The sequence below is a fragment of the Hyla sarda genome, chromosome 2 (assembly GCF_029499605.1).
Source record: "Hyla sarda isolate aHylSar1 chromosome 2, aHylSar1.hap1, whole genome shotgun sequence".
Lineage (NCBI taxonomy): Eukaryota > Metazoa > Chordata > Amphibia > Anura > Hylidae > Hyla > Hyla sarda.
Genome location: NC_079190.1, coordinates 120,015,002 through 120,042,410, shown reverse-complemented (window position 1 = coordinate 120,042,410; position 27,409 = coordinate 120,015,002). Strand labels below are relative to the sequence as shown.

General features: G+C 44.5%; 1 protein-coding gene across 2 annotated transcripts in view; it reads left to right on the top strand.

Moving 5' to 3' along the window:
* Window positions 1-27,409, top strand: part of COG3 (component of oligomeric golgi complex 3) — a 108,986-nt gene that overhangs the window by 37,277 nt on the left and 44,300 nt on the right. For both annotated transcript variants that reach the window (XM_056555415.1, XM_056555413.1), the window contains exons 10-16: window positions 277-403; window positions 1,853-1,944; window positions 4,810-4,949; window positions 7,078-7,238; window positions 15,356-15,464; window positions 21,745-21,869; window positions 23,579-23,668. In XM_056555415.1, the coding sequence (XP_056411390.1) occupies window positions 277-403; window positions 1,853-1,944; window positions 4,810-4,949; window positions 7,078-7,238; window positions 15,356-15,464; window positions 21,745-21,869; window positions 23,579-23,668 (844 nt within the window). The remainder of the gene's footprint in view (window positions 1-276; window positions 404-1,852; window positions 1,945-4,809; window positions 4,950-7,077; window positions 7,239-15,355; window positions 15,465-21,744; window positions 21,870-23,578; window positions 23,669-27,409) is intronic.

The following is a 27,409-nucleotide window of genomic DNA, read 5'->3' as shown; positions in this document are numbered from 1 at the left end:
TTTGTACTATACATTTTATGGTAAAGTGAAAGGTGTCAAAGTACAATTGGTCACGCAAAAAACAACAACAACAAAAAAAACACTCATGGGTCTGTGGGTGGAAAAATAAGAGTTATGGCTCCTAAAAGGGGAGGAGGAAAAAACGAAAAATTGGTTTTGTCCTCAAGGGTTAATGAAAGTAACGCTTTAATGTGTGGTATTACACACAGAAAATTACAGGCTCAGATTTTGCAACATGTACCTGTGGTGACTTTTTATTTTAATGTTCTTTACAAGGTATCAGCTACTTCTTGGTGAAATACATCAGTGCTATTTAGATCAGCGAGAGAGCTTGCTCAGTCCAAGTATCACCAGCACAATAACAGATCTAACCTGCCAAAACAACAGGGATCACTGTACACTGGTAAGCATTCCATGTATTCCACACTGTACAGGGTGGGCCATTTATATGGATACATCTTAATAAAATGGGAATGGTTGGTGATATTAACTTCCTGTTTGTGGCTCATAAGTATATTTGAGAGGGAAACTTTTCAAGATGGGTGGTGACCATGGCGGCCATTTTGATGTCGGCCATTTTGAATCCAACTTTAGTTTTTTCAATAGGAAGAGGGTCATGTGACACATCAAACATATTGGGAATTTCACAAGAAAAACAATGATGTCCTTGTAACTTTATTCTTTCATGAGTTATTTACAAGTTTCTGACTATAAAATGTGTTCAATGTGCTGCCCATTGTGTTGGATTGTCAATGCAACCCTCTTCTCCCACTCTTCACACACTGATAGCAACACCGCAGGAGAAATGCTAGCACAGGCTTCTAGTATCCGTAGTTTCAGGTGCTTCACATCTCGTATCTTCACAGCATAGACAATTGCCTTCAGATGACCCCAAAGATAAAAGTCTAAGGGGGTCAGATTGGGAGACCTTGGGGGTTGTTCAACTGGCCCACGACAACCAATCCACTTTCCAGGAAACTGTTCATCTAGGAATGCTCGGACCTGACACCCATAATGTGGTGGTGCACCATCTTGCTGGAGAAACTCAGGGAACGTGCCAGCTTCAGTGCATAAAGAGGGAAACACATCAAGTGGATTGGTCGTCGTGGGCCAGTTGAACAGCCCCCAAGGTCTCCCGATCTGACCCCCTTAGACTTTTATCTTTGGGGTCATCTGAAGACAATGGTCTATGCTGTGAAGATACGAGATGTGCAGCACCTGAAACTATGGATTCTGGAAGCCTGTGCTAGCATTTCTCCTGCGGTGCTGCTATCAGTGTGTGAAGAGTGGGAGAAGAGGGTTGCATTGACAATCCAACACAATGGGCAGCACATTGAATACATTTTATAAGTGGTCAGAAACTTGTAAATAACTCATGAAAGAATAAAGTTACATTAAAACCAAGCACATCATTGTTTTTCTTGTGAAATTCCCAATAAGTTTGATGTGCCACATGACCCTCTTCCTATTGAAAAAAACAAAAGTTGGATTCAATATAGCCAACTTCAAAATGGCCGCCATGGTCACCATCCATCTTGAAAAGTTTCCCCCCTCACATATACTAATGTGCCACAAACAGGAAGTTAATATCACCAACCATTCCCATTTTATTAAGGTGTATCCATATAAATGGCCCACCCTGTAGTTGTGGTTACTGAACATGTTATTCTGAATTCACTCCATCCCATTTTTGCTCTTTACAGCTTGACATGCTATGGAACTGTGAGATACACAGAGGTCTATTGATTGAATTAATTGGTCAGCTTTAATACGGTGTGGAGGATTGATGGCTGACGATTGTGTAATACACCTTTCAAGGATTGTAGTTAAAAGCACATTTCTTTTCTTGTAGGTGAGAAGTGGTTGTGCATTCATGGTCCACGTATGCCAAGATGAACACCAACTTTACAAAGAATTTTTCACCAAACCAACACCAAAATTGGAGTATGTGGTAAATTTGTAAATTTTATTCTGGACTGACAGATTCATTCCCCCATATGTATTCATTAGGTGACCATTCTGTTAAGTACATTTCTTTTTTTTTCTTGTAAGCTTAGAAATCCCTATTAAGGCTTCATAGACTGCAGGTCCCGGCCTCACTGGTAATAGCGAACATCAGCGATCATGCTGATATCTGCTATTAATCCTTTAGATGCAATTGTAAGGGTCTGATGAGCGTAAAGATGGTGACCAGAGGTCTCTTACCCTATTCCGTGCTGCTCTCCGGGGATCCTCTTGTATATTCTGCTATAAGGCAGGGTGCATAAGTAGATTGCCAATATTACTGATTAGTGCTATGCCATTGCATGTGTGCTCATGTGATAATAAAACAAAATGGCCCAGATTTATCGAGCTGTCTGATTTGCTCTCATCAGGCAGTTTCTGTCCTCACTGTCTGATAAATCTGGGCCATAGGTTCTACTATTAAGGGCAGCTTGTCCTGGATACAGATTATTATTATTATTTTTTTTAAACTGTAATTTTTTATCGAAATTTTGTTATAAAAAGAATACAAACACAAACTCAAAACCAGCAAACAATGCACAGAAAAATGGGCAGAAAATCAAACAACAGCATAGCATAGGAAGCGCCCATTTAGCTTAGACAGCCCAACAAAGTACAAAAAAAAGCATCAAACTGCTTCATTGGGCGGCACAAAGCTAGAAGAATTAGACACAAACAAAGACAAACACAGTGGCCTAACAAGCCACAGATATGAGAAAAAAGAGGGGGGGGGGGGAACAACAAGATGCACAAGACCAACTTAAGAGACAAAACACCATAGGAAGGAGAGGGAGGGTGGTCAGGAAGGAAGGGAAAAGAAGAGAAGAAGGGGACAAGAAAAAAGGCAAAGCAGTTCAAGGGGGTTGGTGATCAGAAAAGTGGTCCCAAGGTTCCCACAAAGAAAGAAACAAAGTCACAGAATTGTTCAAGGAAGCTGTAAGAGATTCCAGAGCACGGATCTCATGCACATGGTTTAACAAATCTAGTTCAGAAGGAGGGAGGGTCTTCTTCCAGCTTTTAGCTATGAGGGTCTTTGCAGCGAACACTATATGCATAAAAAACTTAAACATTTTTTTAGATAAGGACTGAAAAGACAGGTGCAAAAGATAGTGACGGGGGTCCAAGGGTACGGAAACACCTAACACATCAGTAAGCAAACGTTGCACCATACGCCAATAGTCCACTATAAGGGGCAAGACCAGAAGATATGGAAGACCGTCCCCAGTCCACGCCGCAGCGTCATCACTGAGTGGGGATAACAGGGTTCATTCAGCCTATTCAATAACTCCAGGGTGTAATACCACACCATGAGCATTTTGTATTGAGTCTTCTTATATGTTGTGCAAATAGAGGCCTTAGATGTCCTTTCCCAAATAATCCATCATTGCTGGGTAGAGATGGTAGTGTTCAAGACCTCCTCCCATTGGCTCGTATAACGATGGGGGGGGGGGGGGGGGTGTCCCCGCCTTAAGCATGAAAAGGAGAGAGTAAATGTCAGAGAGAAGTCCCTGAGCCTAAAGTCCATTACAACACAACCGTTCAAAGCCAGTGGGTTGGGAAACAACCATAGAGTTCAGCAAAGAAGACATATAGGGGGACATTTATCAAAGCATTTAGTCGTTTTTTTGCTTAAAATTGTCGCAAAAAAGTCGCACGTGCGACTACTCTCTTTCTTCTGCGACTTTTTGCAAGTTCAGTGTCCTAAGCAAAAAATAAAAATCTTGCTTCCCAAAGCAAAAAGTGATTTTTGACTTGCAGTGGTCAGAGATTTATCAAGTGCGAAAGTCGCAAAAAAGTCGCATCGCAAGAAAAAAACTACTAAATTTACTCCAGCTCAGACATGGAGCAGAAAAAGCCACTACCAAAGCAAAAAAAGAAAAAGTGCTTAAGTGAATGAAATTTATCAATAGGCTGAAAGTAGGCTGAAAAAAATAGTAAGGAAAAAATAGCTAAAAAAGGAATACATAAGCAAACATTGATAAATGTCCCCCATAAGCTGAAGGTTATGGAACCGTTCAGACAGGGAGATCTCCCTGCGGGTAACCAAAGAGTCAAAGGGCAGGAGGGAGCAAAAGAGAGGGTCCACCACGTCAGCCCAACAGAAAAGACCCCTGGAGCCCCATTCCCACACCATACCAGAGGACAGACCAGAGGGAAAATTGGGGTGATAAAGGAAAGACCACATAGGCGAGGAGGAAGAGAACAGTTTGAATTTCCTACAGCAATAACCCCACACATACCTAGAGAAGGACGGCATGTGCGGCGATGTGATGGCGACGAAGGAGAGCAACGGCTATGCAGCGGAGCCTGAAGAGGACAGTCAGGAGCGGCGGGAACAGGTGGTGGGTTATAGCCGTTTATGCAATGGCCCCGACATACAAAAGCATTGTATGTTCATGCTACCTTCAACATGCGATGGCCTCTGAGAGGCCATCGTATGTTGAAATTATCATATGCCGGGGCCATCATAGTTCGGGGCCCTCATTTCTCCATGAGGGCTCGGAGCTTCCTGAGGAGAGGAAGAAAATTAGTAGAGTAAAGAGAAGAATAAGAGGAAGTAAGGGAGACACCCAGGTATTTAATCACAGTAGAAGACTAATTAGCACGCAAGAGAGTAGAAAGGGTTAAAGGAAGATTAAGAGGAAGTGCTTCAGTTTTGGACAGGTTGACCTTTATAGCTGGAAACCACCCCATAGTCATGAAGGACCAGATCTGGTTACAGGTTCTTACTCACTTTACTTTAAGATTTTGTAGTACTCCAAACCTACAATTGTAGTCTTTTTTTTGTTTTGTTTCTTATTACAGTGAACTTTTGGAGAAATTGTGTCTGTCTCTTTATGATGTGTTACGGCCGCTCATCATTCATGTTGTTCACTTGGAAACACTCTCGGAACTTTGTGGTATATTGAAGATTGAAATGCTTGAAGATCATGTACAAAACAATGGTAGGGCACACTCCTATATTTAACCTTCTTAAATTTAATCTAACAGTTTGGAGGATTTAACTGATTCACTTACAATGGGCAATTTTAAAGGACGTTCTTTGTATAGACATTTTAGTTCCGTAACACCAATGACGCACCACAAAAAAATCACATTGGTTTCTAATCAATTTAATTTAGATTGCACTTAAAGCACTGCCAGTTATGCTTAAATGGGCACTGTCAGATACAATAACTTTTTATATGTTATAAAGCATGCTAAAACAATAGGTTTTGCAATTGCTTTCATCAGAAAATTTTCAGTATTTCATACTGAAAAAGCCAGTCAGAAAAGTGGCCACTAGAGGTCCCCCTGCTTCCTGGGACACATACCAGTCCTGCAGTGTCCAGTGGTTATCGACACGTCATGGACATCATGAGTGATTGACAGGGCTGCAGGCAGGTCCAGTGCTGCTGTGTTTGCTCCCGGCCCTCTGTTAGTCAGAGCAGAGTGAGGGAGGGGAGGAGTCATCACAGTGAGGAGAAGAGAGGGACACGCCTCATGCCTCTGCATGGACAGAAACCTCACTGAGTAGTTATGGCAAATAAAAGGTAATTCTGAAAGAAATATAGGCCTTAGACACATACAAATTATATGTACATGATTGAGATAAGGTACTGAGCAACATATAACAGTTTTTTTTTTTTGGAGTGATCTGACAGGTATGCTTTAACCTGTGGGACTGGTTTACTATGGTAATATTAAATGCCAGTAGTAAACCAAACAGTATACCTGGAGAACATAAATGCAAGAAAATAAATGGGTACCCCGAAGTCAGGAAAAAGAATAAACATTCTGTACAATTATATAGCATTGCATACCTGTCTGTTCCAGTTCTGAAACCACCAAGAATCTGTAGTTCTCTCTTCATAAGTCAGCAATCAATATACTTCTTGGTTGAGCAGTTGCTCACTACTACAATTCCCAGACTGCATTGCTTCCCCTCAGCTCTCCATCACAACCCTTCCACCTGACCTACTCCCTTCTCACAGCACTCCTGCTAGTTTCCCTCCCAGAGCTGCTGCAGAACATTGCTCTTCAGAATAGAACATTGCTCTATGCAGCCGTTCAGTAAGCCTGCAGCAGCTGCTGTATCTATTCCCTGTCTGCTTCTTTGCCTGTGGAATTTTTAGCTTCTCATTTATCCCTAAATGCCCCAATAAAGATATATATATGTATAAGTGTAGATGACAGAGAGATGGTGGTTCAGGCTGTAGGGTCTGGACAGAGGTGGGTACACCATTTAGGGGGTGGAGCCTCAACTTAAAGACAAGATCAAGCCAGGCCTCCTAAGACAGCAGAGGATGATGTGTTGTCTCACTTCCTTTTTTGGCTCCTTCCTCCTGAGACAACACCACACTGACAATAAAAGGACTTTATGTTGGATGAGACAGGCAAAAACATGCCTGTCTCAGTTTGTGATTAAACTACTTTAGATGTCTTGGGGTGATAGTTTAAAATACAATTTTCTGATAAGGGAATACCATTTTAAATGAAATGCTCTGTTTTTGGGGTCATTGTAAATTATATACTGCATGTCTATTGTTATATAGCAGGAACGTTTTTAAAGAGTTAATAAAGCTTTTACTTTTCCTGTAAGCATCTTCATAGTGCACCTGTCACTTAAAAAACTTTTGACTTGTCCTTGATCGGCTGGGGTCAGAGTGTTCAGAGCTCTGCCGATCAGTAGAACGAGCTGGGAAAAGTCTGTGCTGCCCTGCGCTCCTATCCCTTCACCGTGTCAAGTGATCGAGACACACTCATAGACTTCCATTATGAGACAATCTTGATCACGTCACGCAGAGTCACGATGATTGCAAACTTCTCCCGACTCGTTCTCCTGAAAAGTGGAGGTCTGAACCTTCACAGATCAAAACTTTTGACGTGTCGTTAGGACATGTCAAAAGTTTTTCCAAATGACAGTGCCCATTTAAGCTCATGTAACCCCTCAAACCATCAACATTTTAAATGTTTCTCTGTGAAATATAAAAAGTTGTGTTAAATGAGAGTAACACTTGAAATGTCTGCTGCCACTGTTTTTATTGATAATATTTAACTTTTATCTGTCTTTTTTTTTTTGGCTGTATTTAGTTGAACAGCTTGGCGCCTTTTCTGCATTGGTGAAGCAGATGCTAGAAGATGTACAAGAGAGGCTTGTCTACCGGACAACCATATATATTCAGACTGATATCCTGGGCTATAAACCTGCTCCTGGAGATCTTGCATATCCTGACAAGCTGGTGATGATGGAGGTATCCTATACTTCAGTCAGCTTATGAGGTTTAATACTACTACAAACGGCACATACATACATACATATATATATATATATATATATATATATATATATATATATATTACAAAAAAGAGTGTTGCAGCAGCAGCACTCTTGGTCAAAAAGGGAGGCTCTTAGCACACTTTTTGATCAAAACGCGTCCACCATCCACCATGCAGAGGTGGCCTCACTTCGGATGGTACCCTAACACGCTTATTCCACTCGCCTCTGCTGGGCATATGGCCTCTGACCGGGTGACATGCAGGATCCAGTATAAATTTAAAAAAAACTCATATCAATATATCTTGGCACCCCTGAAATGTTTCAAGAAAATGAAGTATTTCTCACAGAAAAGGATTGCAGTAACACATGTTTTTCTATACACATGTTTATTCCCTTTCTATGTATTGGAACTAAACCAAAAAAGGAGGAAAAAAAGCAAATTGGACATAATGTCACACCAAACTCCAAAAATGGGCTGGACAAAATTATTGTCACCCTTTCAAAGTTGTGGATAAATAAGATTGTTTCAAGCATGTGATGCTCCTTTTATACTCACCTGGGGCAAGTAACAGGTATGGGCAATATAAAAATCACACCTGAAAGGAGAGAAGTTCACTTAGCCTTTGCATTGTATGTCTGTGTGTTCCACACTAAGCATGGACAACAGAAAGAGAGAACTGTCTGAGGACTTGAGAACCAACATTGTGGCAAAATATCAACAGTCTCAAGGTTACAAGTCCATCTCCAGAGACTTAGATTTGCTTTTGTCCACAGTGCGCAACATTATCAAGAAGTTTGCAAACCATGGAACTGTAGCTAATCTCCCTGGGCGTGGACGGAAGAGAAAAATTGATGAAAGGTGTCAACGCAGGATAGTCTGGATGGTGGATAAGAAACCCCAAACAAGTTACAAAGATATTCAAGATATTCCTGTAGGCTCAGGAAGCATCAGTGTCAGCGTGAACTATCCGTCAACATTTTAATTAAATGAAACGCGATGGCAGGAGACCCAGGAGGACCCAACTGCTGGCACAGAGACATAAAAAAACAAGACTACATTTTGCCAAAATGAACTTGACTAAGCCAAAATCCTTCTGGGAAAACATCTTGTGGACAGATGAGAAAAAGATAGAGCTTTTTGGTAAAGCACAATATTCTACTGTTTACTGAAAATGGAATGAGGCCTACAAAGAAAAGAACACAGTACCTACAGTGAAATATGGTGGAGGTTCAATGATGTTTTGGGGTTGTTTTGCTGCCTCTGGCACTGGGTGCCTTGAATGTGTGCAAGGCATCATGAAATCTGAGGATTACCATCGGATTTTGGGTCACACTGTACAGCACAGTGTCAGAAAGCTGGGTATACGTCCGAGACCTTGGGTCTTCCAGCAGGACAGTGACACCAAACATAGTAAAAAGAATGCAGAAATGGATGGCAACAAAGCGCTGGAGAGTTCTGAAGTGGCCAGAAATGAGTCCAGATCTAAATCCCATTGAACCCCTGTGGAGAGATATTAAAATTGCTGTTGGGAAAAGGCACCTTCCAATATGAGACCTGGAGCAGTTTACAAAGGAAGAGTGGTCAAACATTCCGGCTGAGAGGTGTAAGAAGCTTATTGGTGGTTCTAGGAAGCAACTGATTTCAGTTATTTTTTCCAAAGGGTTTGCAACCAAATATTAAGTTAAGGGTGCCAATAATTTTGTCCAGCCCATTTTTGGAGTTTGGCGTGCCATTATGTCCAATTAGCTTTTTCTCTATCGGCTCCATTGGGGGACACAGACCATGGGTGTATGCTGCTGTCACTAGGAGGCTCGACACTATGGCAACAAGAAAAGTTGGCTCCTCCCAGCAGGGTATACCCGCCCACAGACACCTGAGGTAATCCGTTTTAGCTTCGTGTCTAAGGAGGTGGACATGGTCTGGAGTTCTCTCCAGACCACGTCTTAAGTTTTATTATTTTCATAGATTTAGGGATGTGTTCGTTTTTTTTTTTTTAATTCCGTTTTCTTTCCTGCGATTGAGGGGGCACACACATTGCATATATGTGCTGTTAACCCCCTCTCCCCAATGGTCAGCGCCTGGGGTTGTACCTCATGGGTCCAGGTCCCCCTACCTCCCTGCTCGTCTCGATCGCACATGGTACCCCGGCATGATGCAGGTGACTAAAGCTGGCTGAAGACTTCATTAGGTAAGCTCTTCAGCATGAGGTGAGTATTTCCCCCCCCCCTTTTTTTTCCTTTAGGTGGTGGTTTTCAACCTCTGGAGACCCCCAGTGTTAGCCCACTGTTACATTAGGACGGGCCAGGAGGGATTTTTCCCTCCTTTTGTCTGCTTGGTGGTCCTTTCCTTTTCTTTATTCTATGGCTGGGGGACAGAGCAGTGGTGCAGGGACTTGTACTTAAGTGTACTTTTGTGAGCGGCTTGCTACTAAGCTGCCGCGGCGACTTTAGTTTTTGCTACGGGCGCTTTTTCGGCCCGGGCCGTATTTCTACCATATTTCTCTTTCGGCAGCGGTGGTTTCCGAAGGTATTTCGCCAGCTCCTTTCCCCACTAGCGGGGCCGGGAGCGGGCGCCATAATTGTCTCAGCAGCATTTACTCGGCGGGCCGGGATGCGTTAGCTCCGCCCACCCGGCCCGTCGGTGCTTCTCAGCAGGGTCTAGTTATTTATTAGCGCTGTGCGTGCGCAGAGGGAAGATTTCGGGGCCATTAAACAGCGCACTTGATTTAGTACAGCCCCCTCTTGCCATTGGTGCAGAGTTTTCAACATCTCTCTTCAGCGTGCCAGAGTTCTAAAAGCTTCACAGCAGCTGCATTGGGGGCACAGTCTGTTTTTTTTTTTTACTTGTAACCTAGCCCAGACCTGTTCTTCCCTCTACACATATGACTGGGTCCTTTGTTACCTATTACACCTCTAAGGGTTGTAACATGAAATTGTCGGGCTCTGCTAAACCCACTTGTTCTCCTGCACCACTGCTCCCCCAGATCCCCGACTTGGCTCAGGCCTCCCAGTATGTGGTCACTGCCTTGGAGAGGTCCTCCCTACTCGGAGGGTTCTGTTCTCCCCCTATTCTGATGCTCTCGCAGCGTCATAGGGGTGTTTAATTTGACTTATCCCCTGAGTCTTTGGGCATCGCCCCAGCTTGTAGCTCGCGTCACTCCACCAGAGGACGATCCCATGGTCGCCGCTCTGGCTCTCCAGACCTGCGTACTAAGCCAGTCTCTCCCTCTTCCAGGGCCGCCTCCCGCATTCACCTTCACCTGGAGAACTTGCAGATGAAGTTTCCGATTCGGCCTCTGATTCAGAGGACCACACGGATCTGTCGGACATGGTGCACTCATTGGTTTTGGCCATAAGAGACACCTTCCGTCTAGAGGACCCAGGAACTTCGGACGTGGCTCCAGAAGTTTCCTTTCATTGTGCCCGACCTCTTCCAGGGCTGCCTCACCTCGTTCCCATTCACCTGGAGAACTTGTGGATGAGGTTTCTGAATCGGCCTCCGACTCAAAGGAACGCACGGATGCCTGATGTGGTGTACTCATTGGTTTCGGCCATAAGAGACCTCTTCCATCTAAAGGACCCAGGAACTTCGGACGTGGCTCCAGAAGTCTCCTTACTTCGTGCCTGACCGGCACCCAAGACTTTCAGCTCTTACGCTGAATTTTACGCCCTGCTGGTATCCGCCTGAAGGCACCCTGACAGAAGTTTGAGGAAACGAAGAAGGTTCAAGCGTGGTATCCCTTCGCCAAGGACCTCATTGCTCGGTGGACCTCCTCTCCAACTGTGGATCTGCCGGTCTCCTGTCTCTCTAAGGCGCCTACCCGGCCGTTGGCTGATGGGGCTGCCTTCAAGGATTTAGCGGACATAAAGGTGGAGACTTTGGCAAACTTTGCCTTTGAGACAGCAGGTTCTTCCTGCTTTTGCTTCGGCCTGGGTGTCAAAGGCCCTTTCAGTATGGTCTCCCAACTCCGCCAGGGTGGTCTTCAAGATCCATCTGGTGGATTTATTTAATCTAGCTCTCCGATGCTCTGCAGCTGGAGATTTTCTGTGTTCTGCTTCCATGCACATCCACTGTGCTGCCTTTGCCACAAGCTACCTGGTAGCCACCGTCCCTCCATGAGGCTTAAAGCCTTGAATGTGGACGCCGCCTTCTAGAAGTGAGGCGACAGGCGGAAAAAAGTTCTTTATTACCTCTGGATAAGGCTCACAGAACCGCTTTCCGTCATAAGTCCCCCTTCCGGTTCTGCGGACCTTTGGTTCCAACAAAGGGTCCAGCCAGGCGCCTTCTCGGGAAGAGGGCTCTCTCCTTCCGGACCTGTCCCTCCCGGAGGTCGGCTATCCGTTCCGGCCGTTTTGCGGCCCTATCAGGCACCCGTAGGCCTTCCTCGGTCTGAAGGGTCGCCCCCCCACCCGCTGACCTTTCTCGGGTGGTTGGTCGCCTCTTATTCTTCCGGGATGCCTGGACCACGGATGCCTGGACCATGGATTCCTGGGTCAGGGATGTGGTAGTCAACGGATACTGGATCGAATTTGCTTCCCTTCCATGGGATTGCCTTTTTCTTTCCTTGACCCTCCGGTTTCCCCTCTCTAGCGAAGGCAGTTCGGGGCGTGCTCCAGCCCCTTTTTTTATCCAGGGAGTAATTGTCCCGGTTCCTTCAGGGGAACGTTTTCATGGTTATTCCAACCTCTTTGTGGTCCCAAAGAAGGGCCTTTCTGTTCTCCCAATCTTAGTTCCTGAGTATCTCAGCCAGCATTTTCTGCTTTCCCATCCCGAATGGAGTCTCTCCGTTCGGTGCTGGCGTTGTTGGTTCACGGGGAGTTTTCGTTCCTCGGTGGACATCAAGGATGCCTGCCTCCACATCTCATTGTTTTTCCGGTCATCAGCGGTACCTCCGCTTTGCAGTTCCGGACGGTCATTTTCTATTGTGGCCCTCCTTTCGGTCTGGCCACTTCTCCGCGGACCTTTACCACAGTCCTGGCGTCTGTGATAGCCCTTTTACGGACAACAGCTGTTTCCGTGATTCCTTACTGGGACGACCTCTTGATCGGAGCTCCAGCCAGGCCCAGATCCTGGAGAGTCTTAGTCTAAACCTCCAGGCCTGGTCTCACTTTGGTTGGATGGTCAATCGGGACAAGTCCAACCGCTCTCCTGGGGCTCCAGTTCGACGTGGCCTCTGCCCGCTTTCGACTCCGCCGACCAATTGGCTGACTCTCTTATCAAGAGTCCGATTACTTTGGCACCCTGCTCCAGTTTCCATTCGCTTTTGCATGGATGCCCTGGGTTGGTTAGTGGAGGCCGTGCCATTTGCCCAGTTTCATCCCCGACCTTTTCAACTGGTGATTCTCTTCCGGTGGGACAGGTCTCCATTGTCTCTCGGTCCCTTCTATGGTGGCTTCGTTTCCCCCCTGCTTTCTCTAGGGCGCTCCTTCCTGCCCATCCTTGCCAGTCTGTTGGGCTGGGGAGGCGTTTTCAAGGACCGGCCGGTCTGGGATCTTGGTTCCCCAAGAAGCCCTTTTCCCCTTCAACATGTTGGGGCCTAGGGCAATTCCTTCTTTGCCTGCTTCTTGGGTATTTCCCTTCTGGGCGGAACTCAGGTTTCCGGCCATCTCAGCGATCTTCATTCCGGGCTTCTCTGGGATGTGGTCTTTCTCAGCCGGTCTTCAGCCGTCCAAGGCGAGTGGTCCCTACATCTGGAGGTGTTTGCAGTAACCTGCAACCTCTGGGGCGCTCCAGGTGTGGACCTCTGCACGTCCCGCCACAACCAAGGCGTTCCTCTCTCTTGGTCGTGCTTTGCCCTACTTTATCTGTTTCCTCCCCTTTTATCTCTTTTCGGGGTCCTGAGGAAACTCACAACAGAGGGCGTTCCCGCCATTCTCGTTGCCCAGACTGGCCCTGGCGGGCGTGGTACGTCGTTGTGGTCAGGCTCCTGAACGACTTACCGCTGCGCCTTCCCTATTGTCCAGACCTTCTATATCAGGTCTCCTGTGCCACCCCTATTTACCGTCTCTGCTTTTGACGGCGTGGCGGTTGAGACGTCGGTTCTGAGGACCCGCAGTTTCTCTTCTCAAGTGGTTCGCACCATGTGGAGGGCTCACAAGCCTTCCTCTGCAAAGATTTACCACCATACCTGGCGGTCTTATTTCTGTTGGTGTGAAACTTTTTCTCCGGTCGTGATTGGCTTTCAGCTCCCTTAAGGGTCAAAGGTTTGGCTGTTTCCATTCTTTTTCAACGTCCTCTGGCGTTCAATTATCATGTCCGAACCTAGTTCAGGGAGTGGCACAAGCTGCCCCTTCTTATAAGTCCCCTTTTTTCCCTTGGGACTTGCACTTGGTCTTAGTTGCCCTGCTAGGCCCCCCTTTTGAACCTCTCAGGGACATTTCTCTTCGCCTCCTTCCCCAGAAGGTGGCATTCCCTATTGCTCTTCCCTCTGTTAGGAGGGTGTCAGAGCTGGCAGCTCTCTCCTACCGTTCTCCCTTTCTGGTTGATACCCCGACAAGTGGTTTTTTGTTTTCCATCCAGGTCCGTCCTTCCTACCTGATATGGTTTTGACTTTTTCATCTCAATGAGGACATCATCCTACCGTCCTTTTGTCCGGCCCCTTCTCATTCCTGGAAGCATTTGTTCCACAACCTGTTGTGGTCGTCGGACAAGAAATACAATTTCGGAAGCTTTCCGCTGCAAGGGGAAGATCCCACCCTTCAGGGTTTTGGCTCATTCTGCCCAATTTTCTCTCCGCTACGTGGCTTCGGCCTTGCCATTCTGTAAGGTGGCCGCGTGGTCGTCTTTGCACTCTTTCTCAAGGGGCTACCGGATTCATACCTTCGCATTAGCTGGTGCTACTCTGGGCTGTAAGACGTTGCAGGCGGTGGTCCAACCTTCCACCTGTCTGATTCCTTACCCACCCAAGGGACGGCTTTGGTACGTCCCATGGTTTGTGTCCCCCAATGGAGCCGATAGAGAAAAGGAGATTTTTATGCTTACCGTAAAATCTCTTTCTTGAAGGATCCATTGGGGACACAGCTCCCACCCTTTTCTGGTGTTCCTATTCCAGTTATCTGTCCGAAAGGTGTTCAGTTGCCTTTTCTTTTGGTTGCTCGGACAGTTTGTGGTTTTCTCTTGACCTGTTGGTCTTCTCCTATTGCTCTGGGACTAAAACTGATTACCTCAGGTGCCTGTGGGCGGGTATACCCTGCTGGGAGGAGCTGACTTTTCGTGTTGCCATAGTGTCAAGCCTCCTAGTGACAGCAGCATACACCCATGGTCTGTGTCCCCCAATGGATCCTTTGAGAAAGAGATTTTACGGTAAGCATAAAAATCTCCTTTTTTCCTCCCTTTTTTTTGGTTTAGTTCCAATACACACAAAGGGAATAAACGTGTATAGCAAAACATGTGTTACTGCAATCCTTTTCTCTGAGAAATACTTAATTTTCTTGAAATATTTTAGGGGTGCCAACATTTACGGCCAAGACTGTATATTAATGTGTTTTTTTTTTTTTTTTTATTCTCTGTTAAGCAATCCAAACCAAAGTAAGTGAAATAGACTAACCATATCCAGTATAAATGTAGATAACACTAGAAGAGCCTTCCAAGGACAAGATATACAGAAATTGATTCCTAAGGGTGCATTCACACCACGTTTCCCAGATCCGGCTGCAGAATCTGGCTGGGAAATTTCAAAACTGGGTGATGCCTTTTTAAAAATAAAAGTGATCTGGTTGGTTGTTATGGGCCACTCAGCAACTTTTCCTCTGGACAGGTTTTGATAAATCTCCCCCATAGTGACTCCGGACGGCTCATTTTTGCCCTGTATCCGGTTTTGGCTGGATTGAAAACCGTGGTATGCTGTGGTTTGCAGTTCAGCCACAGAACCGGATACAGGGCAAAAATGAGCTAACCGGAGTTACTATCTGACTCCAGTCGACGCATTTAAATGCATGAGATTTGGTGCTGGTCCAGCAGGGCTTTGAAATTTCCCAGCGGGATCTCAGAGACGTGGTGTGAATGCACCCTTAGAATAATAGATTCACCACAAATGTCTATCGTTTTTTGTTTTGCATTTTTTAAAGTTGTACAATGTCTTATATACACAGCAAATTGCACTGAGTCTCAAGGAGGAACAAAAGAGGTTGCAGACTCCGGATGCTTCATTCTCTGATGTCCATCTAGAGGATCCGGATGCCAGTAATCTCATCAAAAGCGGTATGTTTTTTAATTATTAAATCCATTATTTTGTTTTTGAACTTAATATGCAGTTATGTCAGCTGAATGTGCTATTCTTATAAGAGCAGCATATTACAGGTACCAATCTGTGCATCTAGTTGCCAAGATGACTCTGAAAAAATAATTTGTGCCATTTGGCTGAAAGGAATGCTGAAAGAATACAGTGGACTCATTGTTATGTGTCTGGCATATTTATTAGGTGAGGACTTCTCCAATCAGCCTGACCATTGCTTCTATAATGGAGCGGTGGTCTGTAACCTAGGCAAAAAGCTGGCAACAAAGGTAGGAAAGGAGCATTAATATCAGGAGAAAGAGGTGTATTTGCAAAAAATATTTTACTAGATGTGGCCTACAAGTCTAAGTCCCTTAGTTGAGATGTGGAAAACCCTTTTGTGATAAATATTGACTTAAAGATACTTGTGTGCATCTCATTAGATGGATCAGACTTTTAGAGCAATTTCTAAACGCTCATGTACTATAATGAAACTTCTTGGTTATACTCTTTGTTTTGAGGACATTTCAGCTACTGGCAGTACATGAGAAAAAATAAAATTGATTCATTTTGGTTTTAAAGACCTCATGCAAAGAGCTCGGAGCCTGGAATTTATCCACTTGTTTACCCTGCATGAATATTTTTCTATGCTGGAATGAAGCGATCAATATGAGTCCACAAAGGGAGAACCACAGAAAAGGGAGAAGCTTTTCACTAGTTTCAATATCCTCCTGAGGAGCATGAAAAATTGTTCACGTAGGCAATTTATCATTATCTAATGAACGTACTGTGGCTTGAGTCATGTTTGATGTGTTTCCGTGGTAACGACATTTGGAAATGTTGCTGCCGAGTAACTCAAGTGTAAATTGCGGTTTGTGTTATCAGGAAATTAATTGTTAAGTTAGAATGAGAATGGTGTCTGGCTATACAAAGACTGTAAGGCAGACAAGATGTACATGGCACAGAAACTGGCCATGAACGTTCTATAAAATACTGACATGCTCCCCCAATACATAGAACTGTGTTTTACTTCTGCAGGGTTTTAGAGAAAGCAAGAGTTGAGCTTGGGGTGACGTCTGCAGAGTAGTTAAAACGTGCCTAAAGTTCTTGCCATGCAAACGTCTTGTAGTGTACCATGCACAGCTATCGAAAATTCATAGGAGGCGACTCCTTCACTACAAGTACCCAGGGCTCTGGGCACTAGTTGTTTCCCTGGTCCTTACTCTCAGTTCTAAGTGACGGCTCTAGTGGTCTGATTGGATGCTAAAGTCACTCATAACTGAGAGGAGGGGCTGGGGCCAGAGCTAATGGCACCTATAGTAAAGAATCGGTCCTCTGGGAGCTTTCAAAGAGCACCTGCACATGTTTTTTTTGTTATACAACCTGATATTCATGAGACCACTCTAAACACCATGATGTGGAAGAAGGGGATTAAGACACCACCAGTAAAAATTTACTCCATGGCTCTATCTTTAATATGGCAATGATTAATCTGTAGTGACTTCATGCAATAAGTGGACTGGTACTTCATTCTTCATTCACTCTGCTACACACAGCCGAGAGCAGTCCAGTTTGAGAGAGGCTGTGATTGGCTAAAACCGCACCAATTCACCCTAACCAACCCCCCCCAATCTCTCGCCACTGAACTCTACAGTGTGTCAGCTCTGCCCAGCAGCTTGCAAAGGCAGCTCAAATATTCAGCTATTCAGCACAAAATTAGCACAATATTCAGCACTATGCACTGAAGGCATCATGATTTTACAGTCTAGCTTAGCTTAAAGGGAAAGGGAGATGAAATATTCCGCTCTATATACTCTATACACTGTGCTGAGCTGAGGTCCTACCTGCATTTCCTAACTTGTTTCTCTGCCAGGCTGCTACGGGAGACAATCTGTAAGCAGGACTGCAGGCACAACCACAAGGAGGACTCATGGTGACCATACTTTTAGGGGTTAATTTAACACACAAAGTTACAACATTTTATTAAGAAGTAGATTAGAAAAATAATTCAATAACATATTTTTATTACTAATGACAGGTATCATCTGAAGAGCATGGGTTTTTCAATATTGGGTGGACAGTAAAGTGTTTCCTTTTCAGTTTAAGGGGAGTGCAGAAATCTGTGCAGATTTTGCTTCCAAATCAGATATTAGCTGTGTGAACATGCCCTTAAGAGGTATTTCCAGGCATAAACATTTCTCATTGTGCCATTATTTATGTAACAAAACAAATAAAATAATAAATTATAAATGTTGACAGATATAATAATTAGGGATCGACCGATTATCGGTATGGCCGATATTATCGGCCGATAATCACGATTTTGGGCATTATCGGTATCGGCAATTACCTTGCCGATAAGCCGATAATGCCCCACCCCCCGCACCGCCCCCCGACCCGCCGCGTCGCACCCCCCACCGTAGTGCTGGGCGGTATACCGGTATGGATTTTTGTCCATACCGCTATACCGGTCGGACCCCTCCCCCACCCTCCGAGTCAATAAAAAAATAAAATAAATAAACTTACTCGTAATGTGGGTGGTCCGGGCCATCCATCCTTCCTGTAGTGTCCGGCACCATTCCGGGTGGAGGGTGCCACGGTCCGGGCTGTCCTTCTCCGGGGGTCCTCTTCTCCACTCCGGGCAGGCTCCGGCCTAGTACGCTGCATAGACGCCGCTACGCCGTGATGTCAGGTGCGTCGCTGCGCACGGGCGTCACTGCGCAGCGGCGTCTATGCAGCGCTACTATGCCGGAGCCTGCCCGGAGTGGAGAAGAGGACCACCTGAGAAGGACAGCCCGGACCGATTCACCCTCCACGCGGAATGCCGCCGGACACTACAGGAAGGAAGGATGGATGGCCCGGACCACCCTGACAGGTAGGGGGAGAGAAGCGGGTGGTGGCGGCGGCGGCGGCCTATGGCACCGCAAAAGCCACTGCAGTGCATTGATTTAAAGCGCCCGCTTTAAATCAATGACCTGCAGCGGTGTCGAGGGGGGATAAATAGCCGATAACTTATACCGGAATATCGGTATAAGTTATCAGCTATCGGCCCTAACCTCCACCGATTATCGGTATCGGCCCTAAAAACCCGATATCGGTCGATCCCTAATAATAATATGACACATTTTTATCCCCATGTTATTCTGTAGTTTTTACCCAGCTGCTGCTGGAGATGTCCTTCAGTATTTCTGGCTTTTTAGGGTACGTTCACACGCAAGGATTTTCGCAGCGTATTTAGCTGTGGATCCGCTGGTGAAGGCCCGCTCTATGCTGGCTTTAAATGTGCCTGCTGGTAGCAGCAATACGCCGCTACCAGCAGACACAGTGCAGCTATGTGAGCGGTGTACTCGCACTTCGCGGCCGCTCTCCCTGCTCTGAGCTGAGTATACTGCGACTCGCACATCGCAGGGTGTCTGCTGGTAGCGGCGTATTGCTGCTACGAGCAGGCACATGTAAAGCCAGCATAGAGCGGGCCTTCACCAGCGGATTTGCAGCGTAAAATAGGCTGTAAATCCGTGCATGTGAACGTACCCTTATAGTTTCTACTACAGAGAGCCAGAGGAAGTGCAGACACAAATCGCTTATCAGTAATGTAGTTTCCTCAAAACAAACAGCAGTCATGTGTGCTGAAAAGGGGGCACCGCCTAACTTAACTGATCTTATTGAGGAAAAAGACTCCTAGTGAATAGCTAGAAAGCTGGTTAGTGTTTATCACCATATGCTTTCTAAAGTTAGGAGGGTATGGAGTTAAAAAAAAAAATAAAAATAAAAAAGGTAAATTCTAGGATATCCCCTTTTAAATACATTCTTAAGACTACTGCAAGTTTAATAAACTAATAAATTAAATACCAGCGCTATACTATTGTGAATATTTATTAAATAGATTAAATGAACAATTTGACATAAAATAGGACAAAATGGGGTATCACTCAGAAAAATGATGATGTCCTTGGGACTCTGTGGCACTCCACCAGGAAAAAGATGGAGCACAATGATACTGAGGAGAAACAAAATATGATGGATATCAAGAGTTAGTAAAATTGAGAAGCTCAAGTATATATAAGGAAAGTATCAATGCGCTACACGTACCTATGTTTAGCGTGTAGCTCAAAAATATCCCTAGTAGAGGAGATGAGTGTTGACGGCAGATGCAACCGTGTAGGTATATATCTGTGAATGATTAAATTGTGTAGGATTAATTAGGCTGTAAAGACGTAGCTGGTATCAATAGGGACGCAATGCCGTACCTGCTGGTAGTCAGAGCTATACAGCAACAAGGAGGTGCGGGTTAGATACAGTTGGGAAGGATATTTCAAAAGGAGATTAGTCTGTATATGGTATGGAAAAAAAGGAGATAATAAGGTTATTTGTCTCATGCAATTGGCATAAAGTTTGGTGAAAGAGAGGACGTACTCAGTATATGGAGAATATGCTAACAGTCCAGTGTAGAATTTTCCATAGGCATATAGCCTTTTTTATTGTTAGTAGTATACTTCATGTGATGAATGTCCTTTTTGTTGGTTAGTACTCATTTATTTTTTTATTTATTTTTTTTATATAGAAAATTCAAAAAGAAAAAGGGGAAGCAGATGATAGAGTTTATATACAGGGTGTATTTCTCCTTGTATTAGAAAAAGGAAGACATTTTGCTGTATACTAATACTTGCAGAGCCGTCAGGGTTGCACAGTTTCAATTGGTGTTGAGAAAACAGCTATTTGTTTAGGTGCAATACTCTGCTGGTGTTTATAACCAATCCCCTTTTTTGGCTCCAAGATAAACTGTGGTCAGGGGCATCTATTTCTTACTGACCTATGATCATTAAAGAGCGGTTATTTTGTGTTCCTTGATGTTAATATAGTATCTAAACATCCATTAGTTTGCTGCTGAACACGGGATGCAGGAGCGCAGGTGCAATACTCTGCAGGTGCGTTTGTGCTATCGGGGGGAGTGAAATCCCTGCTCCGTGTATGCCGGGGTTCCTTTTTACACGGGTTTAATACGAATGAAGGGTACCTTATAGTGGGTCCTTGGGTGTCACAAAAATCTTCTATGGCGTCCTTGACGTTCCTCGTCAGAATGTTCTGAACGGTCTGGGAGATGGCCCCGGCCAGTGGCATCTCTACCAGATCCCATTCCTGCTGCACGATGGAGAAAAGAGTAATCCTGGATTCGCGTTACTACACTGACGTCACTTCGACTGCGAAAGTGGACCAAAAAAGGCTCTACTCGTTTCGGAAACTCGCTGCTTCCTTCGTCTGGGAGTGCCTGTTCGTCCGTGATTACCCTCCTTATATATCGGCAGCAGTCGATCCTTTCTTGTCTATTGTATAGTACTTTCCTTATATATACTTGAGCTTCTCAATTTTAAATACTCTTGATATCCATCACGTTTTGTGTTTTCTCAGTATCGTTGTGCTCCATCTTTTTCCTGGTGGAGTGCCACAGAGTCCCAAGGACATAATCATTTTTTCTGAGTGATACCCCATTTTATCCTATTTTATGTCAAATTGTTCATTTTATCTATTTAATAAATATTGACAATAGTATAGCACTGGTATTTCATTTATTATTTTTTACTCCAAACTTCTTTATGGTATACAGGGATCCATAGTTAATACCTGACAGCTGTACTTTAAAAGCATTTTTGGAAGCGCTGGTATAAATATACATATTTAAGTTTAATAAACCTGTCATATATGTAACTCACTAGGTCATGCAGAAGGTTTACACTTTTTCACATGTCTAGCTATGGCTTACGAATCCCCGTTTTGCTGCTCACCCATTCTAACATCCACTGCTCAAGAAGGAGTGTGTCTGAGGCAAGCACGGAGTCCGCCCTCACTCACTATGCATTCACGTTCTCCCTGAGTTTGCTGTGCAGAGTCTTTTCATCCAATCACTGCAGGCTGCTCTGTAACCCCCTCCTCTCTGTTTTCATACATGAGTCTGATAGACAGGACAGGAGTGAGCATAGAGTGCTAGTCCCATCCTCACTTCTGTGCTGCAGCTGGGAAGAATTGTGTTCTAGATTGTATGGGGACCCCTAGTGGTCTTTTTTTTTTTTTTTTTTTAATAAGCCATGATTTCTGTTCATTCCTACACTGAGTAAAAGGGTGCGAGCTTCCCCCACGATGTGTGCCTTTCCTTCACAAGCACGACTGGGTAAGTATGCAGCTTTTTTTTCCCTGACAGGTATGCTTTAAAAGATACAATCAAGAGTATTTAACAGTATTGTTTCTAACAGTAGTCTTTGATCTTTTTTGTAGGCTCGTCAGAATCTTTAGCTCTTAGAGCACAGAACACAATCTCACCTGCTGATCTGCATGGCATGTGGTACCCAACAGTAAGAAGGACCCTGGTGTGTCTCTCCAAGTTATACAGGTGTATTGATGTAAGTTGGATGTTAAATCCCTTGAATGGCATTGTAGATTTATAAAAAGCTCTAGAAGTTTGGGTCATTGAAAAAGAAAAAGGGCATTTGTGCTGAGTGGTAGCAGAGAAACCAATAATGGCATCTATTGGTACCAGGCAAAACCAAGAGCGCCAGTATCCATTAATAATAAGCTCAGCACAGAACACCAGTATTTGTTGAAAGAAAAAGCAAAGATTAACAGTATCCAGTAATAGTATTAGAGTATTTGTGGCACAGTGCAGCAATGCAGCCATATTCCTATTTTGCTACCAGGGCATACTGGTGCTCTTGTCTTTCCCTACTTTTGGCTCTCCCTGCTACTACTGGATATGGGTGCTTTGAGCTTTCCCTACTATCACTGGATACTAGTGTGTATTGCTTTCCCTGCCACCTGGTGCACTTGGCTTTCCCTGCCATTAGTGGTATTCTCTGCTTTCGCTCATCATGAGTACCCAAGAACAGATGTAATCCAGTAGCACAGAAGCACAAGGACATTTGTTGCCAAGGTCATTAAAGAAGGACTTAAGTCCTGACCCCTTGACTAACCTGGAAAGATGTGCTTCTTAAGGTATAGCTGCTTATGACTAAACTTCAAGTAAGGTAAGAAGAATGGAGCACTCACCCAGGCTTCTAAAAAACGTTCTTTATTACATCAGAAGGACAAACATGCCAGGAAGCAGACTGGAGCAGTGAAGAGGGGGAGTGTCTGGGTGACGGTCCATATCATGCACGTAACGCTTTGTCAGGCCCTTCGCCCAGTCACACCCCCCTCTTCACTGCTCCCTTGCATGTTTGTCCTTCTTATGCAATAAAGAAAGTTTTTTAGAAGCTACAGACCGGGTGAGTGCTCCATTCTTCTTTCCTTACTTGAAGTTATGCCTGATGTCTTCAATGTGAGCACCGAGAAGGTCGTATGGATTAGCTTTAGAAGCTGAAGAGACTGTCCGTGTGTTACGTGCTAGCGTTGTCAAGGTGGATTCTTGTGTGCGGAATTCTGCTTATGACTGAGTTATTCAATACTTTTAAAATAAATTATTTTTAGGACAGGCAATCAATACTGGACTCGACTCTACTGCCTGTCAGCTTTTTCATGGGTCCCCGTCATTGATCACCAGGCACAGCTCTGTACCTTATCGGCTGGGTTCACACTACGGAATTTCTGAGCAGAATTACATTTCGAAGTTCTGGTGCAGCAGAATCCCAGTAGTTCTGCTGCTGAAATCCCGCTGCCAAAATAATGAACTTTTTATTCTTTAGGTGGAATCAGCTACGCACACATTGTCATCTACGGTGACGCCAATGTCTGCCTGGTTCTAACTCCGACTGATTCACTTGGTGCTGGCTGCACTTGGAATCTGCGGCTGGATTTTGTCCCGACAAAAATTCTGAAGTGTCAACCCAGCCTTAGCGTCTGTTTCACCAGGTTTGACAACTCAGTCCCACTTCTAACTTGAATGGGAAGAAGCATTAGGGAATTGTAATACCAGGCCACTTTTAAAGTACAGAGCTGTGCTTGGCAAACCATCTAAGAAACATGTCTAATAAACAAAGATGATGATGTTGTCATGTCGTTCCAGATAACCCCTTTATTTCATTGTTAGTCATAGACCTTTCTTTCCATTTCTAATGTAAAATATTTGTATTTAGATCATGATTTACATCCTTTTTATTTTCTCTTTTCTCACTAGAGGGCAGTGTTTCAAGGCCTGTCGCAAGACGCTCTGTCAGCATGCATTCAGTCTTTGTTGGGTGCTTCTGATTCCATTATGAAAAGCAAGGTCAGAGATGTGAAATGTGTCTGTTCATTTTCTGTTACTTAACTAACAGCCAGAGAACAAATAGAAAAGCACTCATGATAACCGCTAATAGATTGTGTCACAGCTTGTAGACTTGGAGTATAATAGAAGTAAGGTATAATTTGTACCATCCACTCCGGGGTCACATGCCACCAGAGACATTAAAAGTGCTAATAACTCATGTTCACATTCATTGCAGTTTCCTGAAAGCCATGGCGGTGTTGTGTATTCCACATTGGGAGCCATTTTATTTTCTTCTGGTGGCATGTGGGTCACTTGTTTAACAAATGTCTCGATGACATAAAAAATGTCTGACTTTATACAAACGTTTAAGGAATTTTCTTTAAGATAGTAATTCGGTTCTGCATTTGCTTTATAATTTTTTAGTTGTCAAACTGTGCTTTTACTTGTGGACTTCTAAAGAATCTAGTTATGTTTAAAGGGGTTGTGCGCTGCCCTGGCTTTTGGAGCTCCGCATGCAGCGTCCGGAAGTTCATTACTCCGAACGCTGTGTGCGAGCTTCCGTGTTCGCGACTGCCGGGCGTGATGTCACAACCCCTTTAAAAGCTGCTTTATTTTGGGAGCATATTTTCGCCTTTTGTGTGCACACCAGGGCTGCATGATCTATATCGCAAAAGCAATCAAATCGCGATTTTTGAAAATTGCGATATATATCGATACGGCCCCCCTAGAAAACTTGCAGTTATCTTGTCGGGCCGGGTCCCATGTGCGGCTGCAGGCGGGGGCCGGTCAGAGCAGGTAAAAACTAATTAAAATACTAAAAGTCAGTGTTTCCCAACCAGGGTGCCTCCAGCTGTGGCAAAACTACAACTCCCACCATGCCTCGGCATGCTGGGAGTTGTAGTTTCACAACAGCGAGAGGCACCACGGTAGAGAAATACTGTGCTAAGAGGCGCAGGGAGAAACCTAAAAAACCTTATGCTCACTTACTCCCGGTCCCTGCAGATGCCGTTCCCCTCCGTGCGGTCCGATGTCTCCTCCATACAAGCAGAAGGACCTTTCCCTTTTTAGCCAATCACTGGCCGTGGCCGTGGCAGTGTCACGAGTCATGTGATTGGCTGACGGGGAAAGGTCTTTTTCAGCTGCAAACACGCTAGGTTTCCCGGATTCGGTGGGAGATTTGGAAACCGTCCGGAAAACCCGGTGTATTTGCAGTACAAGAAGCTACCTACCAGCGGGGGGATATGTGACTATGGGGGGAGAATGTGCCAGGTGGGGTGGGGGGGGAATGTGACATGGGGGAGGATGTGATGGGGGAATGTGACAGTGGGGAAGATGTGACGGGGGGGGGGGGGGGTGTGGAGAGAGAATGGTAGGTGGGAGAATCGAAATTAAATGGGGGAGATGTGAAATGGGCAGTGAACATGAAATGGGTGGATAGATGTGAAATGGGGGAGGTCAGACCTGGTCTGACCTACTCCAAAGCCAGGTCAGACCTGGATAACAAAAATGCCTTTTTGAAAAGTCGCACAAAAAGTCACTTTTTGAGAAGCTTTGCTCCCTGGCCACACACCCGCATCTTCCTCCTGCCTGCTAGCTATTGCAAGACTATAAATCCCAGCATGTCCTCACTGTAACAGCATGTTGGGAGTTGTAGTCTTCAAGCAGCTTTCTCCACTCCCTAGCCACCCGCCAGCATCTACCCACCTGCCCGCCAGCTGTTGCAGCTACAACTCCCAGCATGTCTTCTCTGTAAGGGCATGCTGGAAGTTGTAGTCTTACAACAGCTGGCTGGTGGGAGAAGCAGGCGGGTAGCCGGGGAGCCATTTTAACACAAGGGTGCCTCCAGCTGTTACTAAACTACAACTCTGCTCACGGGAGTTGTAGTTTAGGAACAGCGAGACTCCAGCTGGTGCTTAACTGGAGGCTCGCTGTTGTTAAATTACAACTCCCATCATTCCCAGACAGCCAATGGCTGTGTAGTTTAGCAACAGCTGGAGGCTCTCTGTTTGGAAACCCTGATTTATGGGTGTTTATGTACTAACCAATTTCTTGTGGGTTTGTTTGTTTTTTTCCCTTCTCATTTCAGATCCTTGTATCCTATGAACTACTTCGGATTCGGTGGACTACGTCAATGACCTGCAATTTTTTTTTGTTTACTATTCATAAAATGATTAACAAGGGCTTGCGGGGAGTGTTTTTTTTGGAATAAAAGTTTTAAAAATGTTTTATTTTTTTATTTTATTTACTTAGTACTGGAACCTGTCTTAAAGACGGAGTCCATAAATAAACCAGGGTTAGCGTTAGCCCCAATTACAGCTAGCACTAACTCCCAATTATTATCCTGGTACAGACTGCCACAGGGGTACCGGGAAGAGCCGATACCAACAGGCCCTGAGTGTCAAAAATGGTGCTCCTGGGCATAGGTGGGAACAGGCTGAAGTTATATAGGCTGGGGAGGGCCAGTAACAATATTTAATTATTTATGCAAAAAACATATGGGGATACCCATATTTTCATTCTCAGCCTGACACAAACAAAGCAGCAACAGCCTGACATTACCAGGGTGGTCGAGGACCATATTTACTGGCCCTCCCCAGCCTGAATAACTCCAGCTTGTCACCGTCTAGGTCCAGGAGCGCCATTTTTGATGCTCTGGGCCTGTTGGTACCGGCTCTTCCTGGCACCCCTGTAGCGGTGGGTACCAGGGTAATTGGGGGTTAGCGCTAGCTGTAATTGGGGCTAACGCTAAGCCCTGGCTTAGTAATGGACTCCTGTAAGATGGCTACCACTGCTAAGCTTGTAAAGTAAACTTAAAAAAACACATGTTTTAAAAACTTTTATTCCAAAAAACACTCCTCCACAAGCCCTCATTAACCATTTTATTCATATTTAACAAAAAAAAAAACGCGGGTTAATGATGTTGTCTACTGAATCCAAAGAAGTCCTCCTTTTTTATTTATTTTTTTATTTTTTTTGCACATTTTTAACACAGCTGCGACTTTAGAGCAGAGAAGTCTGAGGAGAGAAGGTGGTGTTACATAGTGGTGTTCTGAATTGGATTTAGCTTGTGGGCTAAAAAATTATCCACCCCCTGTGATAGTATAAATATGTAACACATAAGCAAAACTAAAGCAGAAAAAAAAAATGACCGTAGAACTCTCTTACTAAGGCAACAATGATAAATGTCCCCCATTGTGTTTACCAACAACCTTTTAGAGCTTAGCTGCAGTTTTAGGTAACTTTTCAGGATTTTCTTTTCTGTGTGCATGAGAAGTAGCACTAATTCTGGCGGTTATACAACTTAATAAAAACCTATAGCTTATGCCTCTAGGACCTCACCAATGGTGCATAATGGTGTGGACAAAGATGGATGTAACAGCGTTTGTTCAAAAATTGCTTTTAATTCAGATAAAATGTAATATATATGTAAATAAAATCGTAGCAAAATATCACATTACACTGGCATTGATCTGATGAAAAACTCACTGGGCCCTAGTGAGGTATCAAAAATTGTGTGAATTAATTCACACAATTTTTGATACCTCACTAGGGCCCAGTGAGTTTTTCATCAGATCAATGCCAGTGTAATGTGATATTTTGCTACGATTTTATTTACATATATATTACATTTTATCTGAATTAAAAGCAATTTTTGAACAAACGCTGTTACATCCATCTTTGTCCACACCATTATGCACCATTGGTGAGGTCCTAGAGGCATAAGCTATAGGTTTTTATTAATTTACATTATTGTTGCCG